Source organism: Euprymna scolopes, chromosome 19 (genome assembly GCF_053919585.1).
Source record: "Euprymna scolopes isolate OS-2025 chromosome 19, ASM5391958v1, whole genome shotgun sequence".
Taxonomy (NCBI): Eukaryota; Metazoa; Mollusca; class Cephalopoda; order Sepiida; family Sepiolidae; genus Euprymna; species Euprymna scolopes.
In genome coordinates, this window is record NC_136500.1 from 38924341 (window position 1) to 38949920 (window position 25580).

At 32.9% G+C, this 25580-nt stretch overlaps 1 protein-coding gene across 1 annotated transcript in view; it reads right to left on the reverse strand.

The window, feature by feature from the left end:
- Positions 1-25580, reverse strand: part of LOC145303538 (choline/ethanolamine transporter flvcr2a-like) — a 254786-nt gene that overhangs the window by 130451 nt on the left and 98755 nt on the right. The window contains exon 2 of the mRNA XM_080145005.1: positions 13666-14252. Within this exon, the coding sequence (XP_080001131.1) occupies positions 13666-14252 (587 nt within the window). The remainder of the gene's footprint in view (positions 1-13665; positions 14253-25580) is intronic.

Genomic DNA, 25580 nt, shown 5'->3' on the forward strand with positions numbered 1-25580 from the left:
TAAATTGAAATGGATGGCTCTCGTCTTGGGGAGGCTCCATGTTTTCACAAGCTTCTGGGATTGACCTTTCCTCCTGATCTGAAATGGAACATGTACATCAAATCTGTTACCAAGGTCACTGGAAAATGGTGGGATCCTTCTACGGCTCCAGTAGATATCTCACAGCTGATGCAATTCTCTATCTATATAAAAGCCAAGTACGTTCAAGGATGGAGTACTGCTGCCATAGCTGAGCAGGAGCTGCTAAAAACAGCCTATCCTGCCTTGACAAAGTACAAAATAGACTTCGTAGCCTAGTGGGATATGCCTTTTTCTCTTCCCTGCAACCTCTCTCCCTCAGAAGGGACGTTGCGAGCCTATCTTTGTTTTATTGTTATTTCCATGGGAAGTGCTCGTCTGAGTTCCAATCTCTGCCCCACCCTGCCAATCTTTCACGAAAAACACCCGTCTAGCTGAAACCACTGAAGTGCATGCCTGTGGAACTCTCTTCCGTTTGCCTGTTTTCTACCTGACTACAACTTGGATGTCTTCAAGTCCAACATAAACAAGTTCCTGATGAACCGTCCCCTTAAGTAAGAGGCTTTATCAGATCTCCAGTACTAATGATTGCTACAATATTGTCCCATTGATTAATGTACACGCAATAACCCTTATCCTCGAGTGGCCTCCAGGCCTTGATAAGTGGTGACTTCCATGTAAAAAAAAAAATTTTAAAAATTCCTTTCTTTAACGTTATCCTTTTTCATCAAGAAATACTTATTTGTTAAAGCTGCTGGGGAAAAGAGGAAGATGATTTCTATCATCACAGCAAAATGTAACAGAGCACATGTGAGAAAATCAGCTGCAGCCGAAGGATAGCAGGCTAGCGAAAATATTATCAGCAGCAGCCACTAAAGCATGTATGCAAATTAGCAAGTGTGTGCGAGCTTGCGTCACAAGAAAAAAAGAGAAAAATAGACCACATGGTCGAGAGAGAAGCAAAGTACGCCATAGGCAAGATGAATGTCTGAAAGTGTAGGGTGAGGAAGTGGCGATGACAGAGACTTTCAAAAAAAGCATGTGTGCATGCGAAAAGACTTTGGAAATATAATAAAATGTGTTGTTTTGCAGAAACCATGAATAGATGTATTTCATTTGCACTGCTGAATTGGATTTTTATTTCTTTTCTGCTTTATTTGTTTGTTCCTTTGCAAAGGAATACCAGACAGCGTATGGGTCCAACAAGGTTGAAATGCAACGACATGGCTACCTTACAAAAAGAATAAAACACCACGACAATGACAGCAACAATCACAAGAATTACTAATAATGTCCCCAACTCAGCAATTTGTAATATCTTAGAGGTTGGCTCTCATATTGTTAATAAACAATGATACATACTGTCAGCAAAGCTACAACCCCTGACACATCATTGCAGTGTTGCACTCCTGTGCTTTTTTTTTTTTCAAATACTCCCACCGAATGTGCTCTGATGAATTTATAGCACTTGAAACCTCTCAACGAAAATACCCCGGCCGATTCAACTAGCAGCAAACTCTCATCTCTTCATTGTTGAATATTTCCTATTCTGATAGTTTCTTTCCTCTAACAACTTGCCGATGGAACTCTATCCCTGCTCCTTGTTTTCCGAACCATAACAACCTTCAGCGATTTTCATGTAATATGAACAAACATCTCCTCATCTGGGTTGTCTTCGTATAAACCTGGCCGCTACCAAAATATCCCCTTACATTTCAGTGGCAATATGTTTGGCATTGAATCAAAACTTTTTTAAAAAAAGTTCTTCAAACAAGTGAATATTGCTCTGAAATGGCTTTCATATTCTTTCAGTTTGCGTTTGAAAAATAAAATAAAAGACATAATTCATTTTCAATGCAAACTTATTGATTAGATTTCGATTCTTTGATTTTATATTCCGCCATCTTCTTTCTAAAAGCTTTTACGTTGATTAAAAACTGCATGAAGGAAAACAATATTTATGCGTGACGATCATCTTGATGTTTGCAGTGTTCTTTCCTCCTTAGCTTTTCATCTTACGGGAATAATTTCTTGTCCACTTAAGTCAAGATGTACATTAATGCTCTTAGATAAAGGCATGAATCCAATTCTCCCTTTGAAAGAATGTGCCGAATATTAACTTCCCCGAAAGAGCGAAATCATAACTCAAACTCGGTCTTAAAAAACTGACCAATTCTAATTCTATATTTCTGAATTTTTTAGATGAGGATTGATTCTTCACATTATTTGGATTCTTCAGACTACTGTTCTCATCTTGAAGGTCACACTCAAGATGAGAACAGGTCAACATCTGGGGGGATGGGGTAAGATCTGATTGTGGCAAAGCTCATTCAGGATCATACATTCTAATGATAATTGCAGATAGAACTATGAATTTTATTAACAATTTTTTTTGAGTGGCAAATAGAATTGAATTAAGCTAATCTAATATTGCTGTGGTGTTTTATGGCATGTCCATCATCTGATCTAATGTTTAAATCGTACATATTTTTGTATAGGGTTGATTTGTAAATCAATTTGAACTTGAAGAGATTTCTATCACATACGAGATGCCTTCAATAAGTTTCCAGACTTTTTTGTACAGGCATTTAAAATTGTTGTAGACTCTCGAAAATTCAGTGTTTTATTGCAATACATCTTCTGAGATGACTGAACAATATTTATGAGTTCAGATCGAAAAGGACAGCTCCAGCAGGAATTAGAATACACCCTACTAAAGCCTAATTTTCACAGCTGGTAAATTTAAAAGATCTGCTCTCTGGACGTTAGGACACTTTAAAAGAACGATATGCAATAAAAGTCTGTTTTTTTAAACTTCGGAAAAATGCCACAGAAACGTATGGAATGCTTCATACTGCTTTTGGACCACCTTTCATGAACTGAATATCAGATTTGAGTCGCATAAGAGATTCAAGGAAAGTAGTGAGTCTGTGAGAGATGCTGAGAGGTGTTGGAGGAGTAAGAAGGTCAGAACTCCAATTGATTGACCAAATAAAGAATTTCATGGATAAGGACCGACGTTTGTCTATAGAGACAATAAGTGCACAATTTGATGTCAGTGTGGGAACTGTACACACAATTATTAGCGGGGCACTGAAGATGCGGAAGATTTGCACAAAGTTTGTACCAAAGACTGTTTGACTAAAATGGGCATCGACACAGTTCCTCACCCTCCCTATAGTCCAGACCTTGCTCTCTGTGACTTTTAGTTATTCCCTAAGTTCAAGGAAAACCTTAGAGGCTGTTTTAAGGAGACAACTGAGGAGATGAAAGTGACTATGACGAGGGTCATTGACATGCTCACACAAGAGGACTTCACGAAATTGTTGGAATGGTACAGAAAGTGCATTGCAGCCAGAGGAGATTACTTCAAAGGGACTAGGGTTTCATGTGTGTACTATCAATAAAAGTGCCCATACAAAAGAAGTCTGGAAACTTATTTAAGGCACCTTGTATAGTATTTGATTTTCCCTAAATTGTCACCCATTCAGCACTAGTCCGGCTGAGAGAAAGATGAACAATAATAAGCCGTTCAGTTTCCGTATCAAGGAACTTACCAGTGAAATGAAAATAGACTTTAGTCACATCAGCACATCGTAAAAAAGCAAACACCTCAGCTATCATCAACATGGCAGGCTTCATGTCCAAATAGCATGAACACAAACCGTTTTTTCATTCCGTCTTATTAAATTGGATTCCTTTGTTTCAATTTACAAATACAATTAGATAAACTTGCCCAGGTCCCTGTTTTCTTGATTGTACTAACATGCAGAAGTTCAAGTGTAATGTCAACAGACATCTTGCTGCCCAACTCCCTACATTGTACCCTTTCAAATTTGGTCGCAAACAATAGCCCTTTATGTCAAGGTCACACTGTGCTTTGTTTGGTGTGAAACGTCAATAAAATATCAATAAATAAATAAACAAATAAATATACTACTAAATCATCTGAAAAGCACCATCCTGTTAGTTGAACACACACACACACAGACATATATATATATATATATATATATAGTAGAAAGAACAAAGCTAATTGTAAACTTCTATTTTACAGCTTTGTTCTTACTATTATTCATCGTAAGCTCTACTATTATTAGTGAATGTATTGAGCTTTTTCATTTGGTTGGGATGACTATATAGATAGCAATATTTATATTTGTTTTTAAGTTTGCTTTTTTTTACATAGGGGTCACCACTTATTAAGGCCCGGAGGCCACTCGAGGATAAGCGTTATAGAGTGTACAGTAGTCAATGGGATAATATTGTAGTAATCGTTAGTAATGGAGATTTGGTAAATTGGATTACTTAAGGGGGCGGTTCATCAAGAATTTGTTTGTGTTGGACTTGAAGACAATCAAGCTGTAGTCACCTGGGAAGCAGACAAATGGAAGAGAGTTCCACTGGCGTGCAGTTCTCAAAAAAAAGTTTTGTTCATGGAATCTACGGTTTGATTTAGGCACAAATAGAGAGTGGGGAAAATTATTGACAGTGGTTTCAGCTAGACGAGTGTTTTTCATGAAAGATTGGCGAGGAAGGAACAGAGATTGGAGTTTAGTCGAGCACTTGCTATGGAAATAACGATAAAACGAAGATAGGCTCGCAACATCTCTTCTGTAGGAAAGAGGTTGCAGGGAAGAGAAAATGACATACCCCACTAAACTATGAAGTTTATCTTGAATTCTCTCTTGATTAGTAAACTCCTTCTCCAAACTTTCTGTCTATATATATATATATATATATATATATATATATATATATATATATAGTACGCTTGCCCTGCTAGCCTGATGTAAGATTTCTAACTAAAGATCCCAACAAAAACATGTATGCACAAATATAGCTAATAATGTTTGTATAAATAAACATATTATCTCTCTCTCTCTCTCTCTCTCTCTCTCTCTCTCTCTCTCTCTTTCTCTCTCTCTCTGTTTATATATATAAATACCACCAATACCACCAATAGCAATGGCTAAGAATGCACTGCCTGAAAGTACTTCCTTTAAACTCCTCGGCCTAACGTTTACAGGGAACATGAACTGGAATGAACATGAACATTGAGAACATTGCCAAGGCTGCTGCGTGCCAGAAAATTACTTAAGTCTGAAAGTATCCTGTACCTCTATAAGGCCACCATTCGCCCATGTATGGAGTATTTCTCTCACATTTGGACTGGTGCATCTGCTGCTTATCTCTCACTCCTGGACAGGGTTCAAAAGAGAGTCGCCACCCTGATAGGTCCTGAACTGTCATCTAAGCTTCAGCCTCTGTCCCATCGATGAAATGTTGCATCCCTCTGCCTGTTCTACAAATGCTTTAATGGTGGCTGCTCTGACGAACTGCAAGCACTTGTACTTCCTCGACGTGACTACCCCCGACAAACCCGACAAGCAACTAAGTCCCACCACTTTACAGTAGAGATCCCTAGGTGTAAAAAAGCCAATAGTTTCTTCCCCAGAACTGCAAGTCTTTCGAACTCCCTTCCGGGATATTGCTTTCCCAACTGTATTGATATGCAGAAGTTCAAGTGTAATGTGAACAAACATCTTTCTACTCATCTCCCTTCATAATGCCTCCGCAAATTGTCCCCGATAGTAGCCCCTTACTTCAAAGTTGCACTTGCCTTGTTTGGGGTGAAGATTGAATGAAAAAAACATTTTTTTTTAAAAGTGAGATTGTCTGTGTGTGTGTTTGTGTGTCTGCCTGTCTGTCTGTCTGTCTGTGTAGATTTCCCTACGCAATAACTCTGCCAATTTTCGGTCTACAGACTCGAGATTTGACATAACGGGTATTGAGATTTTCGAACATCTTTTTAATTGGTTTTCGGACAGAAATTTGGTTGTCAAAGAGTCGAAGTTCAACGGTTTGACCTTTGAAAACTCTAGCAAACTGCTCTGCCAGTTTTGGGTCTAAACACTGGAAATTTTAGATGGAGGTTACTTGGACATAGACCAAACTTTTTAATTTGATTCGAGCCCAAAAAAGTAAATGCTAAGTGGTCATAATTGATTTTACCTCTACGGTCTCTACCAAATTACTCAGCCAATTTTTGGTTTAAACATTTGAAATTTTACATAAAGTATAGTCAGACATAGGGAAGACTTTTTAATTGGCTTTTGTCCGAGAATTTGGCTGCCAAAGGATCAAAGTTAAGCAGAGTTGACCTTTGCGATCTCTAGCAAACTATTCAGCCAATTTTGGGTCTAAACATCTGAAATTTTAGATGTAGATTCCTTGGACATGGATCAAACTTTGTAATTTGATTTGAGCCAAAAAAATAAATGTTAAGGGGTCAAAATTGAGGTCAAAGTTTTTAAAAATTTGACCTCTCAGCCAATTTTTGTTCTAAACATTTGAAATTTTACATAAAGTGCATTCAAATATATGGCAAGCTTTTAAATCGGTTTTTGGCCGAAAATTTGGTTGCCAAAGGGACAAAGTTCAAAAGATTTTACTTTTGCGGTCTCTAGCAAACTATTCAGCCAATTTTGGGTCTAAACATTTGAAATTTTACATAAAGGGTATTCAGACATGCAGCAAGCTTTTTAATCAATTTTTGGGCGAAAATTTGACTGCAAAGAGGTCAAAGTTGCAATAGTTGACCTTTGCAGACTCTACCAAACTCCTCCGCCAATTTTGGGTCTAAACATTTGAAATTGTACATTAAGGGTATTCAGACATGCAGCAAGCTTTTTAATCAATTTTTGGGCGAAAATTTGACTGCAAAGAGGTCAAAGTTGCAATAGTTGACCTTTGCAGACTCTACCAAACTCCTCCGCCAATTTTGGGTCTGAACATTTGAAATTTTAGATGTAGGTTACCTGGACATGAGTCAAATTTTTTAATACATATATACATATGCACATAACGTTATGAACAGGACATAGGGCCCGAGCAAAGCCGTGCTGAACTACTAGCACACACACACACACACACACACACACACACATATATATATATATATATAAGGGGCTCCTTCAGTCTTTAACAGACCATGAATACCCATGAAGGAGTGCCTGCACGTGAAATTTTTGTAGCAGTAGGTGTGCAATCTCCAACTACACATCTCCTGAGTCAACATTGTTAAATACCAGTGGCAAGTGAAGTGTGCGTACAAGACGACTGGAAACAAATGCCAAGATAAGTGCAGAGCACATACAGTGCCTAGAATTCCCAAATGTTCATCCATCTGATACTAACCAGGCTCAATGTTACTTAACTTTGGTGATCTGATGAGAACCAGTGTGTCAATGCGATTATGCCGTATATATATATATATATATATATATATATATATATATATATATATATATATATGTATATATATATATGTATATATATATATATATACATATATATATATATATATATACATATATATATATGTATATATATATATGTATATATATATATATATATATATACATATATATATATATATATATATATACATACATATATATATATATATATACATATATATATATATGTATATATATATATATGTATATATATATATATATACATATATATATATATATATATATACATACATATATATATATATATATATATATATATATATATATATATATATATATATATATATATATATATATATATATATATATATATATATATATTTACTAGTGTTGTGATTAATTAGAATAAAAAATCTAAACTTTTTGAGGTCTTGGTAGTGGAATTATTTTTAGGTATCAGAACTTTCCCGTGCCAAAACCGATCCTTTTATTTGGTTTTTTTTTTTTTTTGTTTGTTTTTGTCTTTGTTTAAAACTTGATTTACCATTGATTGTTCCAGAGATAAAAATCATATAAAATATTGATTTTAAACTACCAACTAAAATCTATAGATTCTTCAACCCCCATCCCAACGTGAATTTTGACGTTTGTAAATGTATATGCTTATGTTACATGCGTTTTACAGTAATCCAAGAAATTAGCAAGGAACAAAACAGCAACAACTCTATATTTAAAGGTTTAAAAATTAGCAAGGAACAAAACAAAATCTAATTTTATTTCAGTGTGTATTCGAAAAAAATAAAACATCACCATTCCAACAACAAATCTACATAGATGCATGAACACATCGTGGTATTACAAGTTCCCCCTTTTCTTGTAAGTAAGGAAAACATTAGATAAGTAAAAATGAGATTAGAATAGACCGAGATTCGAACCTTGTAAGCAAGGTTCAGAAACAGATTCAGAAATGGAATGTGGAATTTGGCATTGTTCAGTTTCACATAAAATAGTTTAGAGATGTTGTTGGAAAAGGAATTACAATTGTTCGATTCTTTTTATGAAAACTGAATTAAAATAAGGTCAGAGAAAATAAAGAACAATGCAATTTAAATATGTTGAAAAATAGGTTAGCAAAAGAATAGATTAGTAAGAATTCTTTGTCTGCAGAAATGGTGGAAACATATGCGAACCGCGCATGTTCAGGCCACGTGGGTCGTTCACGTTTTTGGACACACATATGACGTCATGGCAGAAATGAATTCTCAATATAGGAGCTAGAGTTGAAGATGAGACAGACATAGTTGGAGACGAAGATACGAGACAGAGCTAACATGATCCGAGGAGGGTCCCTTTGGAAGCGAGGGAGAAAGTTTTAATCATGTAGTCAACTTTGAATTCCTGGATGTGATGATCATTTTGACCGATCAAATGGAATAAAAAAACATCATATTTTTGTAACTGCCGTCTTTGTATCATCATTCTACCAAATTGAAGGTAATTTGAAATCATTTATATGAACATTGTTCCCACTCATCTTTATAATGAACTTTGTGTATAACTCATCTAAGAAATGTGTCCCCCTCTCCATCTAAGTAATGACTGTCCCCTCCGGTGTTAAAGAACTGATCAATCTCTCTCCACTCTAATATATGTTAAAAGAAGGAACATCCAGAGAACTGTAAAAGGTATCAATGTCTTCTCTTTTCTCCCCCGCTCTGTAATATCTGTATAAATAAATCTTCCCCTCATCAATATGAATGTCACCATCCATCTCTCTCTCTCTCTCTCTCTAATATAGTCTCCTATGCAACAGTGGTAAATAAACAATGAAGACACTGATAAGAACTATGTACACTGCTGAGGTAACAGTCATTGATTTTGTATTGAACATAAAATATATAAAACAAATTCATGGTCTGTACTGATTCAAAATCCTCGCTTCAGCTACTGAAAAATAAAAATCCAAAGACCTGGAATAAACTATGATGCTTTTCAAAGGGAAGCTGTTATCTTTAATAATATTTGCTTGAATGAAAAATAGAGATATAAACAGTTCACTCACCATACGATTTTACCAAACACCAGTAAAAAAAAAAAAAAAATCTGCAGCACAAAACAATCAGCTTCTGTTGGACATGAAACTATATTGACATTTGTGAAAATGAAAAAACTTTAATCTTATTGATTATTATTTGAATCTTTTTATTTTTGATTTTCATTTTTGTTGATAATAAATTAAAAACATTCCCTTCATTTTTCATTCAGTTTTTCATTAATATTTGACATCACAAAAAACAAATGAGTAAATTGAATCGAGATCAAGTATTGATTAAATTATACTAATTAAAAACACCTCTTTCTGTGTGTGTGTGTGTGTGTGTGTGTGTGTGTGTGTGTCCATGTTTGTATGTGTGTTTTTATGTGGTTGTGTGTGTTTTATGTGTTTGTGTGCTTATGTGTGTGTTTGTGTGCTTATGTGTATTTTTATGCGTGTGTGTCTGTGTGTGTTTGCATGTGTTTGTATGTGTATGCTTGTGTTGTGTTTTATGTGTTTTATATGTTTGTGTGTGTATGTTTGTGTTTGTTTGTGTATGTTTACATGTTTGTGTCTTTGTGTCTATATGTTAGTCTGTGCGTCTGTGTGTGTTTGCATGTGTTTGTGTGTGTATATTTGTGTTTTTGTGTGTTTGCATGTGTGTTTTATGTGTTTTTATGTATATTTGTGCGTTTTCGTGTGTGTGTTTGGTATGTATTTGTGCATTTATGCAGATGTTTATATATATATATATATATATATATATATATATATATATATACATATATATATATATATATATATATATATATATATATATATATATATATATATATATATAGGGGAGTTAAAGGAAGAGAATAAGATCAATTCTTTAAGAGAAGACTTATCGGATAAGGAAAAGCTCAACAAGATATTTTAGAGTTTATATAGCAGTCAATACAAGAAAGTAAATGACGATATAAAAATATATACTACTATATATATATATAGGTTTATTCATTCATTCAGTAAGGTTATACATCAATTAGGAGTGAAATAAAATATTGAGACTGTATAGGGGAATTAAATTGATCCCTGTTATATAGAAAGAGTATAGCTTTTATTATAGCATATCTGTCATGGCAGGTGTAATATATGTGGACAATATGTGTGATTAAATTCTCAGGGAGAATCTAGGTAAAACTAATTGAGAGAAGATGCTTATTCAATCATGTATTAATAGTTTATAGCTATGGAAGAGGTTTGCAAGAAATAAAGTTTATGCTATATTGGTTACTTTAGGAGGGGTATTTGAGATTATATCAATATTTAAAAGAAATAAAATTTATTTGGGATAATAGTAAGATAATAAATGTGAGGGGATAAATTATAAGGGATACAATATAGAAAGATTTTAAGTTAATACAATAGAGGATAAATGGATGGTAGAAAAAAGGGAATAAAAATACAAGGGAGCATAGGATAGGTAGATATGAGAATATAAGAATTATAAAGTAATATTAGATAATAAAGGTATAAGCAATAGCAAGTTATTAAATATAGAAGAATAAAAATAGGGGAATAAAATGGATATAAAAAATAAGTACAAAAGTATAAAGATATAAGCGACAAAAAGAAAAAAGAAAAGAAATATAATGAAAATACAACAACAGAGAATGAACAATATGGATTCCATTTGCCTTTTAAGGAAAACTATGTAATAAAAGATTTACCTACATTTTTTCCTGCAGAAGTTTTTCCGTTTTCAAAGGAAGAAATGTAGGTAAATCTTTTATCACATAGTGTTTCTTAAAAGGCAAATGGATTCCATATTGTTCATTAAAAAAGTGTCTTTTCTCAACGTCTGAAGAGAAGCCGTTCTTGTGAATATTTTCAAACGATATAAGGTTTGAAATTGTCCGAATGTCACGAAACATTTGTAACAAGCAATAAAAGTACACTAGTTGTTGCTACCAATCCAACTTTTGTTGTCTTGATTTTGTGAAAATAATATATGAATGCTCGATTACAAAACTGGTAATTTTTGAGCTTACAAATTAAGTCACCTTATACTGACTTAAAATTTATTGGTATATGAACGATTACCGAATTCTCAATTATATAAACATAATAAAATTCAAAATATTATAAATAATATATATATATATATATATATATGTATATATATATATATATATATATATATATATATATATATATATATAGTTCAAAGTAACTACTTTCAAAGAGTTCCTAAAAAATACCCTATAAAATTTTAGAAAAGACTATCAAACCTTAGAGATTAAAGGTGATCTTAGGTGAATTTTTAAATTCTGTTGAAAATCCTTCGAAAATGTTTTAGATTAAAATATACCCTTTATATACACACACCTTTAAATAAAACAAAAAATTGAGAAGTTTAATAAAAGAAAATAAAAGAAATGAAATAATTAAATAATAATTATAATAATTATGAATGACAATAAAAAAACTAATATATAAAAATAACTATAAATAAACACATTAATACTTATATAGATTAATAAAATTTAAAACACAATTTATGCATGTACATATGCTTGTGTGCGTTTTTTTTCGACTATTTCTGTATATGTATCTGTACATATGTATTTGTGTGCGTGTTTATATGTGTGTATGTATGTATGTATGTATATGTGTGTGCATATATATATAGAATGAATGAAAGGACGAATGAACTCTTTTTCTGGGTCAACGGCCAACTAGCACCGTGTATATTTGTGTGTGTGTGTATATGTGTATTGGGGTAGAGAGGGCTCCCGTAAGCCGTGGTGAAGGCAACCTTTCTAGGAGAAGCAAATCTCTGATTTAAAAAAACATAAAGCGGAAGACCAGTACCCGCATTAAGCTGGTCTGCAGTTTAATTTGTTGCTGGCTATCTTGCTCTTGCTTGTTGCTGGATCTCAACATTTTGAACTGAGAGAGAGACTTAGCTGTCGTACAAAGCTAAGACTCTGTAACATCATATTTGTATAGATGCTCCCTCAGACATTTGGGCTTATGGATTTTAAATGTCCGAGGGAGTGGCACTCGTCTGACAAGACGTTGCAATCATCATATATATAGAAACAAAATAAAAGCTAAAATAACAACTATTTGATAAGCTTAAATGTTTTAATTTATTAAGATATAAATTAAATAAATATTCAATTTGATATAACTTAAAAAGTAAGCGTAAATTTCAAAACAAATAATTAAAAAAAACACATGAAATGATCTCCCAGATGCAGCTATACAAGAACAAACGGTAAACGCATTCAAAAGCAGACTTGATGCCCATTGGAGATTGCTGCCGAGTTTATATTATCCATCCTTCTAAATGGACGTGCAAATTCCTGGGTTTCTGTGCCACGCATGCCACAAAGTTATCTAGGAAATTTTTCCCTTGTAACGATGAACAGGTCCAAAACCTGGACCTCAAACATCTATATGTCAAAGTCCAAGTCAAAGTCAAGTCAAAATAAAAGAATAAGTAAATAAATAAATAAAATGAACAACAAACGTCGTGTTTTATAGACAGACAATATGACCCAATTCGGTTAACTTTTTTTTCAATAATCGAGACACTTTTAGATGACTTGAATTATAAAATTGTTAATATCGTCTTCGTTTGTTACATGTCAACTGTTTTCACCCCTCCCTTCTCCCTTTCTCCCTCTTAGTAAATTTATACCCCCCTATATCTTTATATTACCGTTCCCCCTTATCACTCTCTTTAACCCTTCCTCAAAAATATCTTTTTATCCCCCCCTCTTTAATTGAAATTTAATTTTTGTAATTAAATTTAAATCTTCACGCCATTTATGGCGAAATATATTTTCCCTCCTTTAAAATTGAAAATTGTCTTGACCACCTTTTCAAGTTTTGAATTTATAAATCCTCTTGCCTGATGAGATCAAATATGACTGAAACGGTCTGCACATCATAGCAAGATATGACTGTATTTACATAAAGAATAATTAAAAAATAATAATTTGCCCTCTTTGATTGAGCACTATCAACGACGCTTGTTGAAATTCAATTATTCTTAATTTTTGGATATCTTTCTACCTGGAATATATATATATATATATATATATATATATATATATATATATATATATATATATATATATATATATATATATATATATATAAGGATAAAATATGTGATATATCATGAAATGCTATTTCTATATAACATTGTTTTTTGTTGTTTTTTTTCATATATCATAATTAATGTCTTTTTCATATACCATAATTAATACTTCCATTGGTTTTGGCTCCGTTATAAATAATAAATAATTTCTCAGAAATGAACGGTTTCAGAATATCAACCAATGAACTTACCTGGTTGCCGAAAACTCCTATTGAAGTGGCAGTCGAAACTTCATTTGGTCCAAACCAAACAGCAGCTAATCGTGGTGGAACCTCCAGGACAAAAACCTGGGCTATTCCACAGATTGTCTGAGCAATCATTAAAAGCCAGAACCTGTCCGGGGAAGCACTGACGCACTTCAGCCAGGCCCCGATACAGTTTAGTAGAGTTCCTGTGATGATAATAGTTCGTAGACCCTTCCTGTCAAGTAGCCATGATGCTGGAAAAATAAGTGGAATGTACGCCAACATGTAGACCATGGACAACCAGTCGACAGTCAATTCCCGCTGGTACTCATCGACTGGTAAGCTGACATTGTAGTAAGTTACAATGATGTTTGCAATGATGTTCAAATGAATCCATTGATAGGCGCTGCTCATTGAGAAGAAACTGAATAGTGCGAGGACGATCCATCGTCGTTTGAAGACACCAACTCCAATGCTGGCCAGGTCAGTAGTCTGTGATGGAGATTTGGTTTTCTGCTCAGCATCCGGTTGGTTGATGAGTCTCGTCTCACCAGCTTCTTGGTTACTGGCATTTTGTTTAGCAGATGATTGTCCTGTAAAAGAAATAAAATCGACATATTAAAGTGTTTTCAAAATCAATATATGTATATATACATATGTATGAAACCTAACAACTTTCAGTTATCATACTCCCTTCTTATATAAAAAAAAAAATATATATTTCAACAGTAATGACTAATTTATGTCAGGTATATTAGGAGAAATTTCAAAGATAGATATTGAAACCACATATGCTCTTTCAAAACAATAATAACTCCAGAAACTGGAAACCTCCTACATCATTGGCCAAATATATTAGAGAATTAATTAGAAATGAGACTCATTTAGAGTTGAGGTTAAGAATATTGGATAAAGTGAATCAATATATACTCAAGAATAAAATGCAACTCGTGCACCTTAGAAGCATACTAATGGTGAATGCTTTGACGAACTGCAAGCACTTGTACTCCCTCGACATAAACACCCCGACAAACCTGACAAGCAGCTAAATCCAACCCCTACACAATAGAGATCCCTAGATGTAAGAGAGCTTTCTACTCTAGTAGTTTCTTCCCTAGAACCGCTAGACTCTGGAATTCCCTTCCGGGTCCCTGCTTCCCCAACTGTACTGACATGCAGAAGTTGTAGTGTAATGTGAACTGACATCTTTCTGCCCAAATCCCTACATAGTACTCCTGTAACTTTTTTCCTGGTAGTAGCCCTCTACATCAAAGTGGCAATGTGCCTTATTTGGGGTGAAAATGTAATAAAAATTCTTTTTTTTAAATATAGTGATATCTAAGGAAAATTTGCTAAACAAAAGACAGGAAATTCTAAAAACTGTCCTCACCGAAATAAATGAATGATATATTTCAGATTAACAAAATGGTACAGAAAATAGTTAAAATTAATTTACCCATGTAAAGATTAAAAAAATAGAAAAAAATCTTATGAAGGTTTAGAACTTATGCATATTCAATACAACCTTGGTTTCCAGATGATGGATTAGCCTCTATATAACACACATATATAGTAACTATAATAAGAAAATCTGTTAAAGTAAATGAGATGGGTTGTTCTAAATAGCATTTAACCTCATAAAATGCCTTTACGGGACATCTCACGTTGTATGAGTACAATATGGGTTGTTCTACAAAGAATTTAACTTGATGAACTCCTCTATGAAACATCTCAAGCAATATGGATAAAATCAGATTAACATGGCAGCTCTGTTTTTCATTAATTGTAAGGGAAATTTGGAGAGGCATTTGAAGTCTTCAACAACTTAATAATTATTAAATTAATTAACTAAATTGTTTCATTACTTTAATTGCATTAATAATTAGATATATGCTGTTTACATACAAAGTTCAGTCATTAGAAAGTTTTTCCAGTGCATTGGTAACTGTGTAAGAGGATACTGGTATAATACCTTCCAGTTAAATACATTATACTAGCTGACTGTCCGGCGTTTCCCAGTCATAAAATGCGCTTAAATATGATATTTTAATTCATGCAAATTTTGTATTTATCATTATGGAGTCAATTCTCTATCGATTATTAAATATTATATTGTACCCAATATATAGTAGTGATTTAGAAAGTAAAAATATATGACTTGAGTACCATCATCTAAAATTTAAATTAAAACATCTAGTGCTCCAGCCTTAGTCGTTACCATTTGAGCTATTGTCAAATGGATAAAAAATAGATAGAACCGACTTTAATAAATAAATATATATATATATATTTCCACATGCATACAAATAACATGTTTAGTTGATTTACGTCTGTCAAGTTTAATTTTTTTGTTTTCAATTTTAACCTCTTAGCAACTATTCTTACCGGCTATAATCCAATAAAAGAATGGCCTACAAAAAATTCAATCATTTGATCCATCTCACGCTTGTATCTTGGAGGAGATGCACTTTGAGAAAATGGAAATAGACAGACAGGCAGACAGACATAGTGAGTTTTATAAATTAGATTTCATTGAAACTGTATATATCGTATGGATCTAACAACGATTACTAATTCTTCAAATTACCAAAATGGGCTACTCGTCAATTTTTATTTTTATTTTGTTTGGGGTGGTAGCTACACACAAAAAACTGCTTATATCTTATAAGGTAAGAATACTAGAAATAATTTATGCGGTGGATTCGCATAAATTAATATAACATCATTTTGTTTGGAATAAATATAATCTAATAAAATAAATTTTAATTTAGGAAGGGTTACTAGCATAAATGAGTCAAACATTTAAAATAACAATCTACTTCTTCTACCTAAAGATTGGTTCCAGAAGTGGTGGTTGCTATATGATCCAACTGCCAAAACGTTAAGATTTTAAGATGGAAACTATTGGTAATATGCAAAGGGTTTTTTTTTTTTGCCTTTTCTTCACATCTAGAAAGTAACAACAGCACATACTCTCTAACACGTGTTTCCTAAAAATGTCACATTCTAATGATAGAATCACATCGACCATCTGTAAAGCCATCTACAGAGAACATTACTTTAAAGATGGTAATCAGAGAAAAAGAAGTAATTTTTTACTCAAGCTTTTTTGTGGTTTTGACTCTCTATTCTTCTCATCTTAATCCTCTTTTTTTTTTTCTTTTTTGTTCGGTTTGTTTTAAAATACCATCTTTGTTTTTTGACGTTTTTTTTTTTAATATTTGATTGTCTCTGAAGACTAGTCCAATAAACCAAAGACAATTTTTATCGTTACAAGTTGTGAAACCTATGTAATACAGTAATGAAAAAAATATATGTATTTGCCGAAATAATCAAATAAAAACTAAACAAAAATCACGATTGTGAACTGATGCAACCAACCAGCACACACACACACACACACACACACACACACACACACACACATATATATACATATATTTATATATATATATATATATATATATATATATATATATATATATGGCATAATCATACTGAGATACTATTTTCTATTAGATCACAGAAGTTAACTGAAATTTTAAAATTCAAAAATGAGGGTGTAATATTTATATATTTACATACGTACTGCAGAAGCTTACAATGGCATTAGTCTCATCAAATCCAAACAAAGGACCTATATCTAGTAATCTATGCCAGACTCTCTGCAGGCCTTTAAATCTGTATTCTTGGAAAAAAACCTTTTCCCGACGGCACATGCGATGACTATTTCTGGGGAAAGATATAAGCTGAGACAATTGATGTCTGTTTCCATACAATTTTAATGAAAGAAAATACATGGTCAAATAGTCTTGAGATTTGAAAATGAGTTATATCATAATCACGTTGATTTATTGGTTCCCATTAAGTTAAGCAACGTTCGGCATTGCCAGTAGAGTATTTGTAAATACTAGATGCTGCATCTTATCTCTTCTTGATATACATCTTTGTAACAGAGCACGGATGCATTTATGGCAGCTGTATGCAAATAACAGAGCCATGTGCGAGATAACATCACGGCAAGAAAGAAAAAAAGAAGGTTATAAAAAGAAGAACGTGTTTGCAGGCTGAGGATCACGATCACGTTCGAGAGGATCACGATCACGTTCAAGAGGATCACGATCATGTTAGAAACGTGGGTGACGTCATAGACGTAACAGGAAAATGATGAGTTAAACCTGAAACGGCAAGTGAAATTTCTGTCCTATTCCTTGTCATTGTCTCTTTTGTGATGGAGTCTACAATGTGTTGGGGTCTACATATTGACGCATGTGTAAACATGTGCATAACGTTACATGTTGACTCGGGACCACATGATCAGTATTGGAATGCCTGAGCATTCGAAATTGTTTTCAGTCATATTAGGCATCCCCTTGCCACTAGAATCAAGCAAGTTATGCTTAGAAATTGAACAACCCATGATTCACAGTAGATTTACTATATAGGTAGTTTTGCAGGTTGTATCCACTGTCTCCGAAGACTGAATGGAGGCCAACATAATCTATTATATCTAAAAAGTTGAGTTTCTTTCTCACTCTGACATTGATATTAAAAGCCTACTTTTTTCTACTTAAAAATTATTAAACCTGACTTCTTAATATACTCAGTCATGGATATGTGAGCGACTGCATGAAGTAGTATATTCCTTTTAAAAACGATCATTAATTAATTACACTGGCCAACAAAAAAATTCTCATGATGCTTAAGATGTTTCAATTGTTTTTACCTAATTTGAGGGGTGCTGATTTCAGAAATGCTGTCACTTTTTCTTATCAAGTCTAGTTTTCCTGCTATGGTATACCTCCATCAGTAGGAAGCCGATAGCTACAATAAAAATATGCAAATCGAAGAAAGAGTATTTTGTGTAACTTTAAGACACATATTCAATGAATCACACAAAAATATTTACAATTACAGCTTGAAGTTTAAAAATGCTAAACATACACATCATCATTCATAAATTAACGTTTTACTGACTTTTTTAGAATTCCTGTTCTTCTTTATTCCTTTTGTTTTGACTGCACAGAAATAGAAACCATTGAAATGGTTTTCTGGTTTGTGCCAGACCATTGGAATACCAAAGTTGAGTGACTTTCTATACTTTTTTGTCTACTGTCGAAGATGCTCAACACATTGATTGCATAGAATATGGGGTGCCTATGCCTTATCTTGATCACCCAGCATTACTTTGAAGTAAGCAAGATATGTACACTTCACAAATTCACTGATTCATTTCCTGTTGGATTGCAACATATATTCCTCGCAAATCTAGCAAAACATATTTAGATTGTTTAAACAACATCGTCTAGGAGATGATGTAGCCATGTTAAATTTTTGCTCCAAAAATCTGCAACAAAAGTAAAATAATGCAGCTTAATTATTTCCTGTCTAACTTATGAATGAATTCCTAACACTAAGAGAATAAACCTTACTTAGACCCAGAAATCAACAAAAACATGTCACAATCAATAGGCCTATTTACTACTCAGTGTCCAATTCTTATCAACTACTTATTCATTGTATAGCAAATTTGTACTTTTACTTTAAGGTTTGTGATGTCAATCAATTAACCTACAATTGTAATTATGAAGCTAGAATGTGTATAGAAACACAATTAATGTACTGTCGTTGCTTGCACCTATGCTTCATAGTCAGATAAACTATTCTAAAAAGTAACGACTCTGAAGACTAGTACATAATCCATGCAATAATGTATCCATATTTTATGGTTTCTTTTCAGATGATTAGTTTTATTTCACTATTACACTAAATTCTATTTATGCATAGTTTCTACATTCTGCATAATTGCATAGAATTTAAGATGAAAATGTTCTAGCACACTGAAATGTATACATATACATATGTGTTGGGGGGGGGCGTGCGAAACTTACTAGTAAACTGCACTCTGAATATTTGGTCTACAGAGTTGAAATTTTATATATAATGCATTTGGACTTTTAGCACATTTTTGATTTGTTTTTTTTTTTTTTTAGCCGGTAAAAATGCTGCTAAGGAGTCAAAACTGTAAAAATAATATTGATTTTGACCTGGCGCAAGATGACTATACTCATGTTTTTTCTGCACATGCGCTAATTAGCAGTTATAGATTAAACAACTTTAATTTTTGAGTTTTTGTATATGTATAGATTTAGATCATAAACGAATGGATAAGGCTGAAGCGCTATACGTTTTGGTTTCGATTCTAGCTTGTGGAACACAATAAATTTTTTTTACCATTACTATATATAAGGTACAATATAATAATCGCTTTTTTTATCATTACTATATATAAGGTACAATATAATAATCGCTAGAGAACTGACTCTATAATAATACATACAAAATATGCATGAATTAAAATATAATATTTAAGCATATTTTACGATACGCTAATATAAGTATATATTGAGATTTTCAATCTCCTCATAGTGTTTACCATAATTGAGCTGTCCATCTATCTATCTCATTAAGCATTATCCTCATGTGGTTTTTGGCCTCCATAAGCGATGATTCAGTCAACAAATTTCCAAAGATGATTTAACATTTTATGATCATGCAGAAGACAAATTACTTCTTTCGACTTTATGACTCACTTTTGATAATGAGTCTGATAAAAAGAGATATTGGTAGGGATGTAAACATTTTTTTTTTTCAATTTTCTAATCGTTTTGTTCTTGTGAGGGATGGGGCATCCTATCAGATGCGAAACATTCTCTCACTATCTCATACATTCAAACCAAGAGACCTTTTTAAGATTCTAACCGTCCCTTTATGTGCAATTGTTTGTATCTCTCTTGAACTTGATTTATTGGGTATATTTGCCAGGTAGTTTTTGGAATTCTCTTTCATGAGTCTTGTTGCTCCTATAATTACTGGAATGATGGAGATCTTCCCAAGATTCCAATTTCTTTTCATGTCGTACATAAGACTTTTGTATTTCATTAACATTTCCCTCTTAGCGCTATTTAACCCAGCATTATTGAAGACACTAACTTCTACTAAGGTTGCTGCTTTCTCCTTCTTGTCCCATATCACTATATCAGGTTTATCTATCTACGTTTTCTACGTATGTAGATGCAGGAACTGCATATTCATAGTGGATGCTGCATGACGTATCAGATCAGCTCTCTTTGTGAAAATAAAAGTAAAAAAAAAAAATTATGAGCATGCAAATGTTAGACATTTTTGCATCAGAAGGAAATCTTGCAGGATCGTATGACACTTGGTCAATAAAAGCTTATATATCTAGGCCACATTATGGAGTGGACAATCGGTTGACAGTCACTGTAGATAGGGTTGGGGGAGGGGGGAGGTGAACTTGCAAAACATCTGACAGGAATTTTTTTCGCTTTTTTTTTTTTTAACTTTAGGAAATAAACGTTAATAGTTTAGTTTTATAGCTAGAAGAATACCCGTCCCAAGACAGGTAAAAATAATCCTCGAAACAGAACAGTTTTACATTGCTTTTGTATCCCTTCACGAACGTTAAAAGCAAGATATAATGATAATAAGATTAATGTCTAGAATCCTTATTCCAATTTTTAATAAAATCCGTTACATTATTTTGATTCTAGAAAATCTCTAAAATTTAAGGTTTAAGCTTAAGAGATCTTAAGAAGAAATTGAAATTTGAGGATAGAAAGTCTACAATAAACAAACTGAGAATATAAAAAAGAGGACCACACTGGAACAACTTGATATCAAAGTAAACACTTAGTTCTAAAACCAGAATATAGCAATAACCTTCCTGCTGAGATAACTTGATCTTCCTACCCTCTCACTCCTTATTCCCTTTCTTTCTCGCACTCTTTTCTCCCAACCTCAACTCCCTACATTCACAAGCTGTACACCCCTCCTTTCTTTCAGGGTTTAAATAACACCCAGATATCTTTTTTATATACAAAATGAATGAACCTTGATTCTCGTTTCAGTGTCACTTCTTTTTTTAGTCTGATGAGATGGGTCTCTCTAAATTGAGATCCACTGAAACATGTATGTACATATGTAACCAATAATATCTGTATAATAAACAGATTATATACCGGCTCTGTCCTCCATTGAGCACTCTTTAATAATCACACAGGTTTCAGTGGATCTACATCTAGGAAACCAAACTATAAAACCATTATATATATATATATATATATACAGGGTGTCCGTAAAGTTACTATACAGTCTTACAAGTTACTATACAGACACCCTGTAATATATTAACAGTACAATAAATTCGCGCTCTTCCAAAGTTAGCTTGCGTGGCATGCTTGATTAAATAAACCTGTAAAAAATATAAATATTAACTATTAATACAAATATAATACAATAAAACAATAAGACTGTATAGTAACTTTACGGACACCCTGTATATATATATATATAGCATCTGTTTTGTGGTGCAAAATCATTCGTGTAATTATAATCTGAAAATTGGGAGAAAAGTTACAATTATCTTTTTTCATTTTAATACGCCATTTTGTAATTTTCAAATAAAGTCACCGACTTTAAATTCCCATATTAATAAATTGTATTTACTTTGATATACATTAACATAAAAATATTTTATTTTCTATTTTATTAATTTATTATTTATAGTCTATATTTATTTACTTAGATAATATTGATAACTGTCAAATCTACAATGTATGTAATTAGATTTATTTTTATATGCTCTGTAGTTATATTGAGCCTCATAAATTAAAGGATCGGTATAAATAAAAGGTAGACTATAAACGAATAAACATGCTTCCCAATATATATATACATATAAGTTGATACAGCGATGGCAGGTGATTAAATGACTTACTGACTAAATAGTTTTCCAATGTATGATAAAAAATATAAAAATTAAATGTGTTTTTATATAATTTTAAAGTTAAAAAAAATCCATATATATATATATATATATATATATATATATATATATATATATATATATATATATATATATATATATATATATATATAAAGTGACCTTGTCTGTTTGCTTGTTTGATGGTTGGTTGTTTTTGTTTTATGGCATATCAACCTTTTTCAGGTTATTTAATGCCGAATCTAGTTATTTTGAGGAACGATTTTTAATGGAGTATATTTTTTTTTAAGTCAGATTCTATTTAACCCATAGTTGGGACCCTAACAGGTACTACCACTCCGGGTCAGAGTGGACCTGGGAGCAATAGCAATTAAAGGGTGGCTCCACACTCCCCAGGGCCCGCAAGGTGGGGCCTCACTATCGAATATAGTTTTAGGTCATATCCAGGACCGTTTGCTTGTTTGAGGAACGGTCTATACCAAACTATTCTGTCAATTTTTGGTCTACAGACTTAAAATTTAATACATAGGTGATTTGGACTTGTGGAACAAATTCGATTTCGTTTTTAGCCGGTCAAAAATAGTTGCTGAGGGGGGGGGGGTCAAAATTGAAAAAAAAATGGAAACTGGCATTACTTCTACACATGCGCCAATATACGTTCATGTATGTAACAACATTATTTTTTAAGATTTTATATGCATAATGACTTAGCTCAGATGGTAATGAATATAGTTGGAGTGCTAAGTGTATTGGTTTCGATTCTCGCTAATGGTACCCAAGTCATTTTTTATTTTTAAAATCACTCTTATATATTGGGTACAATATAATAATAAATAGAAAATCTGCATACATTAAAACATCATATTTAAACATATTTTATGACTGGGCAACACTGGACAGCCTCCTAGTTTCATATATTTGAATTTTCAAATCTGCTCATAAACACCATTTAAACTCCAACAAAACGGAAATTTAGGAAATATTTATTAATTGGTGTTTGATACCTATGGTTAAAATTTCACAAAAATCGATGATATCTGGATTTTCACCAATATCTTCTCCTACCTCTTCTTTTCTCACTTGGCATAAAGCTACATCAAACTAAATATAGCCTATGTTGCTCACCCTTTCGTTTAGAAACAGTATTCTTAAATCTATAATGATCAGTTAATTAGTTTAGGTAGGAATCCCATCTATATAAATATATAAACATATACAGATACATAATTCTATATACATGCAGCTGATAAATGTTCACGTTTACAAGAAATAATGAGCCTATGTTACTCATCCTGTTGCTTAGTATATATATTCTAAAATTGAAAACATACTTTACTTTATATAAGTTATTATCTTTTAACATTGTGACATGTGTTGAACGACTTCAAGAACTTGATTTCCAAACTAACCTATCGCTGTCCAAGTCTTTATTAGTATCCTTTCTCTACAAATTCCATGTTTTACCAACTGACCCTGCTGTCTCAACTGTTCTACATCTACTAACCAAAGAAATCTCATCTATTCTTTCAATGTGGCCAAACCAACAAAGTCTCCTGATCTGCACACATCTCCCTATCCTATCCAAATCTAATCCTCCTCTGAAGTCATCAAAACTAAACGTACCTTGAAGACTCCCATTACGCACCCATTGTATCATTCTCAAGACATTTATTGCCATGCAACGCATGTCCTCAATCCTTACAGGCCAGGTTTCACTTCTATACATCATCCCATATGGATAGTTTTTATTTATTTATTTTAAGAAACCATTGCTTATCAAGGCTCAAAAGCCACTCGATGATAAGGGTTGGTAACAATGGTTGAAACTGGTCAGAATTTGACTATTTAAGAAAACAGCTCAACAAAAATTTGTTTACATTAGTCTTGAAAACGACCATTTTGTAGTCGACTGGGAAGCAGACTCATAATATTGTGTTCCATAAATGGGTAGTTCTAGGAAAGAAATGAAAGTTTTGTTTAGCTTTAAGAGCCCGAAGAGAGAAAGGAAAATTACTGACAGTGGTTATAGCTAGACGAGTTTTTCTTGTGAAAGTTTTAAAAGAGGGAAGCATAGATTGGAGCTCAGTCGAGAACTTGCTATGAAAATACCGATAGAGCAGAGAAAGACTAGCAATAAGTCTGTAGGGAAGAGAAGAGAGACATTCCTCACTAGATTTCAAAGTAGGTTTGGCTCTGATAGTACCTCGTCATGTAACAGAGCGTGGACGCGTGTATGGCGACTGTATGCAAATGCTGAGCAGTCGTAAAACAAAACAACCCAACCAAACCAAATCAGATCATTTCAGCGGATTGTTCAACAGGAAATTATTTACATTAGATTTGAAAATGACCATGCTATAGTCAGCAAGGGAGCAACCCCACAGTATTGTGTCCCCAGACTGACAGTTCTAGGAAACAAACTCTGCTCATGGAATTTTCGTTTAGTTTTAGGCACAGATAGAGAGTGGGGAAAATTGTTGATAGTTATTGTAGCTAGAAGAGTGCTTTTTTGTAAACGATTTACGGGGGGGGGGGATATAGAATGAATTGGTGTAGGTTGCCTGTCTTGATTATCAAGTTGAAATATATATATATATATATATATATATATATATATATATATATATTTTTTTTTTTTTTTTTTTTTTTTTTTCAGTACATATCATAAACAAAGTATATGATTTTCAATGGAAAAACGGAAGACTTAAAACTCCACATTTTGAGATAAGGAATGACTATTCATATTATTTGCATTATTTGGACTGCTGTTCTCATCTTGAGTGTCATTTTTATAAGATTTTGGTTGATGTAACCTCCAACCTTCTTCAGGTGTGGCTTGAAGAAATATTTCTGTCGAACTCAGGAATCTGTACAGAATTTCAAATGGAACACTTTACTTAATTCACGAGGCTAGTATGCGTTAGTATGCGTTAGTATGCGTTAGTATGCGTTAGTATGCGTTACGTCAACCATGACTGAGTAGAGGTTCTAAGTATTTTGAGTGTCACCTACACTGAGGATTGAATCTTCAATCTCCAGAAGAGAGTCACTTACAATTGAATTTTACCAAATACAATAAACGTTCAATGTTCAGTGTTGGCGACTCAAAATACAA